Genomic DNA, 11,771 nt, shown 5'->3' on the forward strand with positions numbered 1-11,771 from the left:
GGGAGAGAGAGAGGGAGGGGAGAGAGAGGGAGAGGGAGGGGAGAGGGGGGGAGGGAGAGAGGGCGAGAGGGAGAAAGAGAGAGAGAGAGAGGGAGGGAGAGAGAGGGAGGGAGAGAGAGAGGGAGAGAGAAAACCTTTTATTTATCCCTTGAGTTTTTGTGTGTGATTCACTGTTTTAGGAATTGACAACAACACCTGAACACGTCACGGTCTGACCTGGTGATGCTGTTGCCGTGGTGACGGGGGCGTGTCCTGGAGGGGGCGGAGTCAGCCTGCCGGTCTGCTGAGGCACCGACCGGCTGTCCGTACGGAGGGGAGGAAGGGAAGAGTCTGTCATTGTAGAGGAGGAGAGGAGTGAGAGGATGGATGGACGACTGGAAAGAGAGAGAGACGGAGAGAGGAGAGAGACAGAAAGAGGAGGAGAGAGAGAGAGACGGGGAGAGGGGAGAGAGAGACGGGGGGAGAGAGATGGAGAGAGAGGAGGAGAGAGAGACAGAGAGAGGAGGAGAGAGAGAGCAGAGAGAGGAGGAGAGAGACAGAGAGAGGAGAGAGAGACAGAGAGAGAGAGAGAGACAGAGAGGAGAGAGGAGGAGAGAGACAGAGAGAGACAGAAAGAGGAGGAGAGAGAGAGACGGGGAGAGGGGAGAGAGAGACAGAGGGGGAAGAGAGAGACAGAGAGAGGAGGAGAGAGAGAGACAGAGAGAGGAGGAGAGAGAGGAGAGAGAGAGGAGAGAGAGACAGAGAGAGGAGAGAGGAGGAGAGAGACAGAGAGAGGAGAGAGGAGGAGAGAGACAGAGAGAGGATGAGAGAGAGAGACGGGGAGAGGGGAGAGAGAGACAGAGGGGGGGAGAGAGAGACAGAGAGAGGAGGAGAGAGCGAGAGAGGAGGAGAGAGAGAGGTGGGGGGAGAGAGATGGAGAGAGAGACGGGGGAGAGAAAGGGAGAGAGAGACAGATAGAGGAGGAGAGAGAGAGAGGAGGAGGAGAGAGAGAGACAGAGAGAGAGAGGGGGGGGAAAGAGGGAGAGAGGTTCATAATAATAATAATATTAATTGTATTACACTTTTCTGAAGTTAAAAAGTGCTGCAGAATAAAAAAAAAACCCCATTAACAACCAGTCAGCTGTAAGAAAAGACAAACGGTACAGTAGTAAAAGTACAGTAGCAGTAGTAGTATTAGTAGTATTAGCCGTATTAGCAGTATTAGTAGTATTAGTAGTATTAGCAGTATTAGTAGTATTAGCAGTATTAGCAGTATTCGTAGTATTGGTAGTATCAGCAGTATTAACAGTATTAGTAGTATTAGTAGTATTAACAGTATTAGTAGTAGTTCAGTACATATGAAGTAATTGATTGGAATATAAACAGACAGTTGCCTGTAGCTTCTCTCTCCCAGCAGTGTTTTTCACACTAATAGTGTTGGATAGCAGACACACTGACTGCAGGGCATGGTTAGACCACAATATGGTGAAAACCACACACCCACACACACACACACACACAAACATACACACACACACACACACACAAACATACACACACACACACACACACACACAGACAGCTTGAGGCAGTCAGTCTCTCTCCTGGTTACATTTAACACTGATACTGTTAGATGGTGAACATATTGACTTGAAGGCATAGTTAGACCGCAATATGGTACACACACACACACACACACACACACACACACACACACACACACACACTCACAGTATTACTGGTCTGAGTGTCTGCGATGTTGTTTCGCCCCCCGCTGGTCAGACTGAGGTACTGCTGCTGCTGAGGAGGCCAGGCACAGACCGGTTTACCTGGAGACAGAAAAGACAAAATAAAGAACACTGCACGTCCACTTTGGAAAAAAATATATATCAATACTTGAAACTGATCATTCAATGTCTTTATAATCTGCTGGATAATGTTGAAGAATCTCAGACTAGCAAACTCTGTGTTTTCTTTTAAGTCTCTCCTCAAAACACGTTTTTATGTAAAGGCTTTTTTGCTATGATTTTTATTTCTTAGTTGTGTTTTACTTGTATTCCTTGTTTCTAAGCTCTATTTTTACTCCACTGATCTTGTTGCTGCAGCCATTTTTTATGATGATTTTCATTTCATTTTATTTATTTGTGCTTACTTTCTATTCTTTGTTTTTATTCCATGCTTTTATTTATTGTAAAGCACTTGAAAGGTGCTATATAAATAAAGTTTATTATTATTATTATTATTATTATTATTATAGTTTATTATTGTACTTTCTGTCATTTTGTCACTTTTTTCAGCCGGTGGAGATTCATTTTGACAGTGGACAGTCACATTTAGAAATGTTTTACACTGTCTGCATGCTGTCCGGAAAGTGCCGTTCTATTCTATTCTATTCTACTCTATTCTATTCTATTCTATTCTATTCTATTCTATTCTATTCTATTCTATTCTATTCTACTCATTTCTGTTCTGTCGTTACCCACCGCAGGTCGGTTCTCCAGGGTTTTGGTTCTGTCGGCTCACCTGACAGAGAGGAAACACTTCAGTCAGTCAGACTTACAGAGACAGAAAATCAACCTCTGTTTAAGTTATTTAACCAGAGAACCACACACACACACACACACACACACACACACACACACACACACACACACACACACACACACACACACACACAGATGATGAACTCCAAAAACTCAGAAACCCGTGTGATGACGTCAGGAAACTAAACGTCTTCTTCTCATGCTGGAAAAAGCAGAACTTTACCCTTTTTTATTTATTTTATCTGTAATTCTTTTCTCTCTGTCTCTCTTTTTTAGCTGTTTTTAATTTATTGCTAAATAGTAAAATTATTATTATTATTAAACGCAGTGACCTGCTGCTGCTGTCTCCAGGCTCCAGCTGAGTTTGTTTCTGTTGATTTCTGTTCTGCTCCTTCCTCCTCCTCCTCTTCCTCCTCCTCTTCCTCCTCCTCCTCTTCCTCCCTGAAGGCCAGCAGCTCGTCTGGAGCCCATGAACCCACACAGACCTGGAGGGGTCCGTAACAGAAAAGTCACAGGTTTGATCCTCATGACTGCTGTAGAATCCCTCCTCTGGTTAGTTTATACTGTGATACTAGGCTTGCACATATAAGATGATTTATATAACGATGAATGATAATATTAATATGATTATGATTATTATGGTTATTCATCATTATTGATAATAATAATACAAATTATTATGATTATTATTATTATTAATAATAATAATAATAATAATCATATATTGCATTCATGTTTAGTAATCATGTATTCATAATATGGATGTATTAATATCAAACAATATTAAATGTACACCATGTGTAGCATAGAGTATAAATGTGCATCAAATAATAACTATATAAAATTTCTATAATTTTGTAAAATATTTTACAAAATAATACATTCAAATTAGAGATTGGACTGTAATATTAAATGTGTTAAAATTTTACTAATAATTTTAGTAATTGTTACATTAAGTTTTTTTTAAATGAAATGATTCACATCCAGTCTGATCTGTAAAGTCAGTGTTTAACAATAAAAAGACGTTTATCACAAAGATTAAAAATGTGATAATAAATGTGTAATAAATACTCACCGCTCTGCCAGTCGCTCTGCTGGGCATCTGCTGCGTCCTGATGGAGGGAAGAAGGAAGGAAGATGAAAGGAAGGAAGGAAGAAAGAAAGAAAAAAGAAAGAAAGAAAGAAAGAAAGAAAGAAAGAAAGGCAAAAACTTTCCCACAAAATCTTTACAAAATTTCAAAAGCCCACACTTGGAAAAAGTCAGTATTTGGACAAAAAATAATATTGTAACATTGTTTTCCCGGTTGATTATAAAAAACAAACATGAACCAATAATAAACCAATAAAAAAAATAAAAAATAAACTGATAATAGATACTAAGTAGGTAAAATGAGACGAGGATTTAAAGCCGATCAGAGTTGAAGAGCTGACTGAGTCTTCAGACTGGTGGGATGAAATGATGTTCAAGATGTTTATGATTTTTATGATACCCCCCCCATCTGCACCCCCCCACTCCTTCTGCAAACCCCCCCCCCCCAACCCCCCCCCCCGCCCTTACCTCCAGGCACATCTACATGCCATTTCCTTTTTCAACATTTTCATCCATTTCAGTCATTTTTTTGGCCTCAGGATATTCTGCTGCTGTTGTTTTGCACACCATCATAATACCACAATCTGGATTATTTTCCTTCATATATTTCTACTTCTATGTGTTCTAGTGTTGAAACTGTTGGCCTTACTATTTTATGTTTAATTACACACCAATTAAGTATTTATCACAACATGTTGTAGTCTAATAAAAGGCTTGAAGAGAACGATTTAATCCAGTGATTCTCAACCTTTTTCATATCAAGGACCCCGAATTTAGTCCACATTAGAGCCACAGACCCCCATTTGATGAGATTTTGTCTTTCTGACCCAAATCTGAGAATATTTTTATTGTTAAATATGATTTTGTCCAGAACTCCATGACTGTCTGTATTGTAGGTAGAGAGATAACAGAGAAACTATGATCAGAACAGTCATTCTTCTACATTCTCTAACTGTGTTAACTTCTTGTAAATGAAATAATGCTGAAGTTTAACAATTAATCATTTGCTGGGGACCCTCTGGAACCCCCTCAAGGACCCCTGGTGGTCCCTGGACCCCATGTTGAGAACCACTGATTTAATCAGTGATCTGCAGAGGAGAGCAGACAAGAGCATCTGCTGAGATGCAGAGACTCGAGTCACTTGACTTGATGCCTGAAGAGAAGACTTGAGACTTGACTTGACTTGGGTTCTGGTGACTTGGGACTTGACTCTGACTTGTACTCTGATGACTTGAAAAGGTTTCTAAAGTCTTGACTTGAGATCTTGTGTTTGTGTAAATCACTCAGATTGACACCCACTCCTCCTCCATCTTTCCCCCGTCTTTCTTGTACTCTGACCTCTGACCCCTGTATCTATCCCCTCCCTCCACCCTTTCTTCCCTCCTGGCTGTGTGTGTGTGTGTGTGTGTGTGTGTGTGTGTGTGTGTGTGTGTGTGTGTGTGTGTGTGTCAGGGGTGAGTCTCCCTGTAGATTTGCCAACAGAGCTGTCAGTAATGTTTTACTGTGACGACTCACACTGAATCACAGTAAATATACATCAACATTTCTATCATTTTTATTTTTATTTCATCATTTACCATCTATATAACTATATAATCTACATGTTTTGTTTTTACTTTGCCAACTTATACAATTTTTGACTGTTAAAAACTGACCCGAATTTAAATTTTAGTGATATTCATATTTTAATATTTAGTAAATCATTAGATCTCAGTGCAGAACTTGCCTAATAATTAATTATGAAACAATACCGTCATTCCAAGCCACTGAACAGCTTTTAATGATCGGTAAGTATCGATATCGTCGATCCTATCCTGTATTACTTGGGATCAAAATTGAAATTTGTGGCGTCGCTCACTCCCAGCCTGACGTCATTACGGTAGGCACATTACGGTAAAAGTGCAGAGCGTTACGGTGGATGGCGCACGTGACAATATGGCGGCGCCCATGGCTGCAGGAGTTCATACTATCAGACTGTGAGTAGAGTCGGGTTTTATTGATGTTTCTTGTTTGAACCGCGTCATATCGAGATATGACGCGGTTCAAACAAGAAACATCAATCCGCCTCAGTCCGCCTCCTTCCATTTTATTGCGGATTTATACCGATGGATTTGTTGCGTTTACTGGCGCTGCTCAATCTGCACTTTATTAATAACTTTCTTACCTACTTAAACTCTGGATCCCGGTGCAATATTAATATTAACATTGCTGCAATACCTCATAACCGTAACGTCAGCGGTTTGAATCCGGTTGTGAACTTTTGTAGCATGTCGCCCCCCCTCTTCTCTCTCTCTCCCTTTATTTTTCTTGTCTTTGAATGTTGAACGTTCACATTTAGATCATATTTCAGCGGTGAAATATGTTGTTGCCTTTATGATTGCCTAAACCCTGAATTCCATCGCCCCTAAAATGATGCCAATTAGTCGATTTAATTCAGTATACTTAAATGGACCAGATAATATAGTTGGACAATATGCACCGTCCAAATTGTTTATGAATGGTATAACAGGCACTTTTACTCTCAACTACTGTAGCCTAAACATTTTTATATTAATGAAAAGATTCATTTGATTGTCTGTTTGATTGCCAAAACAAAACAACAAGGGTATAAAAAAAACTAGGATAAAAAGATACTAAAAAAGGACTAAGAATTTAAATAATTATAAGTTAAGTTAATTATAAGTTGGGGTCCAGGAGGACAATAACAAGGCACACATCAAGAACAAAAAACTGCAATAATAACAGTACGCACATTCTCAAGTACAAATTGATAAATCCGAGTCTTTGCTTGGAAACGGTCGTACATGGTTTACATGGTTTATTTATCAACATGTAAGATAAGATATCAGTGTATTAATCCGATGTGTTGATACATGAGAGCGCGGGCAGGGCTTGTTCCGTCTCATCCTGAGTGTTGGGACATGTTCAGTCTAGTTGTTGCTCTTTCAGAAAACTTCCAGCTTCTTAACCAACAAACTTTTTTTTTTTTTTTTGCAGGTGAAGAAGAACAGCTGAGCTGAGTTTGGCAGCGGGATGAGTTCTACAGAAGAGGTGAGAGAAATATCACTGTCAGGTGAAGTTATTTTGTAGGTAACATTAGCCTGGCTAATGAAAATTTGATGTTATGCTATGGGTATTAGCGTTTTAACTTTATAATGTGAAATAAGGCAATTCAGATAACGCAGTGTTTCCTCTACATAGATCACCTGCCCGCTAATCCCCGTCGACAATTAGGCAACAGTGTGAGTCTGATAGGTTGTTAGACTCATGCCTGTTCTGGGGTCAGATGTGCTCATGCTTTTTCTTGGGGCAGATTTCTTTAAATGAGTAGCAGAGGTGGAAAGTCTAAGTACATTTACTCGAATACTGTACTTAAGTACAATTTTGAGGTACTTGTACTTTACTTGAGTATTACCATTTTATGCTACTTTATACTTCTACTCCACTACATTTCAGAGGGAAATATTGTACTTTTTACTCCACTACCTTTATTTGACAGCTTTAGTTACTAGTTACTTTGCAGATTCAGATTATTAATACAAAATATAATCAACTAATAAATTCTGATGTATTGTTATAGATTACTGTAAGCTACCCAGCAGTATATAAAGTAGTGGAAATCAGCCCCACCTTTTCCAGCTGCAACATTAAAGTGATGCTTACACATTAATGCATCAATAATTATAATTCAATAATATAATATATACTGTATTATTCTGAAATGGGCCATTCTGCATAATGAGTACTTTTACTTTTGTTGCTTTAAGTACATTTTGATGCTAATACTTTTGTACTTTTACTTAAGTAACATTTTGAATTCAGGACTTTTACTTAAGTAAAAGACCTGAGTACTTCTTCCACCACTGGTGAGTAGGCTACATCTGCCCCCAGAACAGTCTAACAGATCTCTATGGCTGTGACCACACCAGCTAACGTTAGTAACTACTAGCTAACAGCTAACTTGTTTACATAGTCAGCAAACTGTTACACCTGAGCACTTGTCTCTCTCTATTTAACAGGAAAGTTAATAAATTGTAAATGAAATGCCTACAAATAAAAAACAGTTGTGTTAGCTAACTCACCTCGCCTCCTCTCTTGTTTGATTGGTTGCCTGATTGAACCAATCATATCAGTTTCTGCCCTGCGAAGATATTTCAATAAGCTAAACTCCTATCTGCTGTCGAGTCGTTGGAGTATTCAGTATACGGGTTACGTACGTAGGCTACTGAAACTGAGAACCTGAATGAACGGCTCGCCCCACAGTGTAGTGCTACTTATGAGCTGATCAGTTTGGCTCTTGAGTTTCAGTACGTACGTAACCTGCATACTCCCCCCAACCAGGAAGCCGGACCACATGAAACAAGCGCACAATCAAATGACAGGCACAGACGGTTTAATCTGAACTGTGGAGCTGACAGGTTGTGATGTGAGAATGTCGGGAAAGAAGAAACTAGACATTCTGTCTTGTTTTCAACCCAATGTGAGTGATAAAACCAAGTGTTCAAGTGAATTTAACATGTAAACAGACAGGAAAATAATTGTCATTTTCACATGATCCATCTTTGTAACCAAAGTGACTGTAGTGTAAAGGAATATGTGGCTGTCTATTCTTTGATTGACTGTAACATTAGCACACCATGTTGCAGCGGTGAATCTGAATATAGTAATTTAAAAAGTCATCAGTCTTTTGGATACAGCAGCATTTTAGAATAATTTAACAGACAGAATGAAGTCTGCTGTTTTGTGAAGTTCATTCAGGAATGGCAACAATATGGAGAGACAAACAACTGTTTCCCTACACATCACATTGCCTGTCATCATCATCTCTCTCTGTGTTACACTAGAGGGGGAGAATAAAGAGAATAAAGTTAGAGGGGGCTGGCTATCTACTGAAGACCCAGTAACACACTGTACACACTCAGTAACTCTCTCTCTCTCTCTCTCTCTCTCTCTCTCTCTCTCTCTCTCTCTCTCTCTCTCTCTCTCTCTCTCTCTCTCTCTCTCTCTCTCTCTCTCTCTCTCTCTCTCTCTCTCTCTCTCTCAGGAGGAGTTGGGCCTCTTACCTCCAGTGAAGTCCAGCCACAAGGAGAGGAAGAAGAGAAGAAGAGCGAAGAGGAGCTCCACTGAGGAAGACGCGACTCGTCCGTCCTCCTCAGGTTCGCTCACAGCTCACAGCTTTGATTACATTACACACAAACACAAAGACTAACCAAACCCCTGTTGTGAAGCCTGACACCTAATGGGGAAAAGTAGGGTGCTGCACTGGCCATCTGTTAGTGGCTTGTCTTTGTGCCAGGTGTTGTCACCTTCCATAGCGGACAACAGGTGGTGACATCACCTGGAACAAAGACAAGCCAATAACAGATGAGAAGTGCAGTACCCTACTTTTGACCATTAGGTGTCACCACAGATTTGGGTTTGTGGTTTAGTTACTCGTTAAAAAAGGTAAATTACCGCAGGACAGCAGAGGAATCCTTTAAATGTTTGTCTGCTTCTGGTAAGTTAGTCTCGTCTACAGGTGCTAATCTAAAGTCAGCTGGTAAAATAGTGAAAGTGGCTGGTATTAACTGGGATGAACACCCAGTCATCGGGTGTGTTTACCTGCACACAATAATCTGGTTACTGTGAATAATCAGATGAAGTGATAGTTTAAGTGTTTAGTCAGTTTGAAGTCACTTGATTTCCCCCCAATAAGCAACATTTACATGGATTTACTGGATGTTTGTTAGTTTACTCAGAGAAGGATGTGATGCAACGGATCATATTGATTCACAGAAAGTTTAGTTTTCTTCCCTGGTTAGAAAGACTTGGACACAGGAACTTATCTGTTCATCGACAGATATGTTACTAACCAGACTCTATTTTAGCAGCTGACTAGATGTTCAGAAGAGAAAATAACTCCAAAGGATGGTTTGTTACCTGTAGACTATTTTAATTAGTGTTGTAATTTAATAAAAAATAAACATTCTTTCCATTAGCATGTCGTCTGCCCTAAATTAACAAGGAGAAATGCTGCCTGTGTTGTTGGCGCTCCTGATTGTGTCAATCTGATCACAGACAGGCATCACCTTGCATAGTGTGCAAAATATTTTGAAAATAAATTTGCTTAAGTTTGATATTGTGTAATTTTTTTTTTTAAATATCCAAATATATGTAACAATTATAAGTCAGCATTACACCGGCTATCAGCTTCCCTTGCCATCTAAGCATCAACATTGGCCCTTGGAAAATCACATATTGATCAACCTCTAATTGTCATTCTTTCTTTTTCTTTTTTTCAGGAGTGAAGTCCCGGTCCCGCCGAGAAGATCAAGAGACGCCCCTCCCCTCCACAGCCTCTCAGCCAATCAGGAAACAGAGAGACACAGAGAGACACAGACACAGAGGTGGAGGGGGACCCAAAAGTCACATCTGCGAGCAGTGCGGGAAGATGTACACTAGAGCAGGAAGCTTAAAGGTGCATCAGCGTATTCACACTGGAGAGAGACCGTATCACTGCGACCAGTGTGGGAAGAGTTTCATTAAGTCAGATGGATACAAGAAACACCAGCGTGTTCACACTGGAGAGAAACCGTACGCTTGTGACCAATGTGGGAAGAGTTTCAATCAAAGAGGTTCCTTCAACCTTCACCGGAGGAGCCACACTAAAGAGAAACTCCTCTTGTGTACACAGTGTGGGAAACACTTTCTCACACTCCAGGCTCTCTCAGTTCACCAGCGTATTCACACTGGAGAGAAACCTTACTGGTGTCCGCAGTGCGAGAAACGCTTCCATACTTTACAGAACCTCACAGTGCACCAGCGTGTCCACACCGGAGAGAAACCCTACCAGTGTCCGCAGTGTGGGAAACACTTCCTCACACTCCAGGCTCGCTCAGTTCACCAGCGTGTCCACACGGGAGAGAAACCCTACCAGTGTCCACAGTGTGAGAAACGCTTTGCGACTTTTCAGAACTGCACAGTGCATCAGCGTATTCACACAGGAGAGAAACCGTACAGCTGTCTAGAGTGTGAGAAAAGCTTTGCCACGCTTCAGAGCCTCTTGGTGCACGTGCGGAGGCACACGGGAGAGAAACCGTACGGCTGTCAACAGTGCAAGAAAAACTTCACTTATTTATCGACCCTGAACAAACACCGGTGCATCTGAACTGCTGAAGAGCGCCTCCTACTGTCTGCAGGAGGAACAAGCTTCTCTGTCCAACCAACACAGGAAGCTCAAGAGTTCAGCTCACGATACAAAACCTGGACTGTAAAAACAGATGGAGTAGTGAGTGTGACATCACCCATAGGTTTGTGAAGCCAAAAGATCGGGTTTACGATCGCCGCCACGTTGAGATTTTTGGAGCCTGTGCAGCCAGAGTGAAGCAGAGGGTCGACACAGAGCTGCAGCTCCACCTGCTATTGGCCCGTAATCAGCAACCTGTCGATCACTAGGAAAACAACCCCATTTTACAACCGTTCTATCCCGTCAATGATGCAATTATTTTGAAAATCTCCATAAGGACACACATTAGAAGATTGGAAAAATGTATTGACTTTATATTTTGAGTGAGAATTTGGGTTGTGGTGTTATTCATATTCATCACGTTGTGTGAGGGTGAAATTTGTAATAAATCTGATTATGCAGTGTACTGTTGGGTCTCTACACACACACACACACACACAATTTTATGACCCCGCTGTTACAGAAACAACAATCCCTTCTTTTGTAACAGGAGTTCATACACAACAGACTCACTGAAAATGGCGACTCCTTACCTTCAGTGTCTTCTAGAAGTCCAGACGATATGAATCATGTCGGTGTCCTGAGCACAGCAAGTGTCCGTCAAACAAAAGTAAAAGTAGTTTTAGTTACTAAAATGTGCGAAAAACAAAGACCGTCAATTGATTACTTTGCAATTCTTTGAAGCAAAGATTGGTTTCCCTTTCTGCCTTGGATGTGTGTTGTTTACATATGAAAGCTTCCAGGATAAGTTTGTCGATGTTGTTCCTCTATATAATTTCTCTCTTCATCCTGTAGTACTTGGACCCACAGACAATATTGGCTCCAGAATCAGCTGTCAATGAGTCCAGTCTCAGTCTCTCAGCAGCTCAGTGTGACAAAGGTCTGAGCATATTGGAAATGCCTCTTCATCCAAGTTCTGCATGAGCAAAATGAG

General features: G+C 40.8%; 1 protein-coding gene across 1 annotated transcript; it reads left to right on the forward strand.

Moving 5' to 3' along the window:
* The first annotated feature begins 5,548 nt into the window (after positions 1-5,548).
* LOC139640525 (zinc finger protein 14-like) lies at positions 5,549-10,817 on the forward strand. Its single transcript, XM_071514695.1, has 4 exons — positions 5,549-5,588; positions 6,610-6,663; positions 8,657-8,768; positions 9,894-10,817. The coding sequence occupies exons 2-4, from the start codon at positions 6,646-6,648 to the stop codon at positions 10,757-10,759; spliced, it is 996 nt and encodes a 331-aa protein (XP_071370796.1). The 5' UTR covers positions 5,549-5,588; positions 6,610-6,645; the 3' UTR covers positions 10,760-10,817.
* The last annotated feature ends 954 nt before the right edge of the window (positions 10,818-11,771 follow it).

Source organism: Centroberyx affinis, unplaced genomic scaffold (genome assembly GCF_046629955.1).
Source record: "Centroberyx affinis isolate AG114_WGS23_722 - 3 ecotype Tasmania unplaced genomic scaffold, CSIRO-AGI_Caff_v1 ptg009674l_1, whole genome shotgun sequence".
Classification (NCBI taxonomy): domain Eukaryota; kingdom Metazoa; phylum Chordata; class Actinopteri; order Beryciformes; family Berycidae; genus Centroberyx; species Centroberyx affinis.

Coding starts and splice junctions, on each gene's coding strand:
- LOC139640525 (XM_071514695.1), top strand. Junction 8,769..9,893: donor GACTCGTCCGTCCTCCTCAG/GTTCGCTCACAG, acceptor TCTTTTTTTCAG/GAGTGAAGTCCCGGTCCCGC.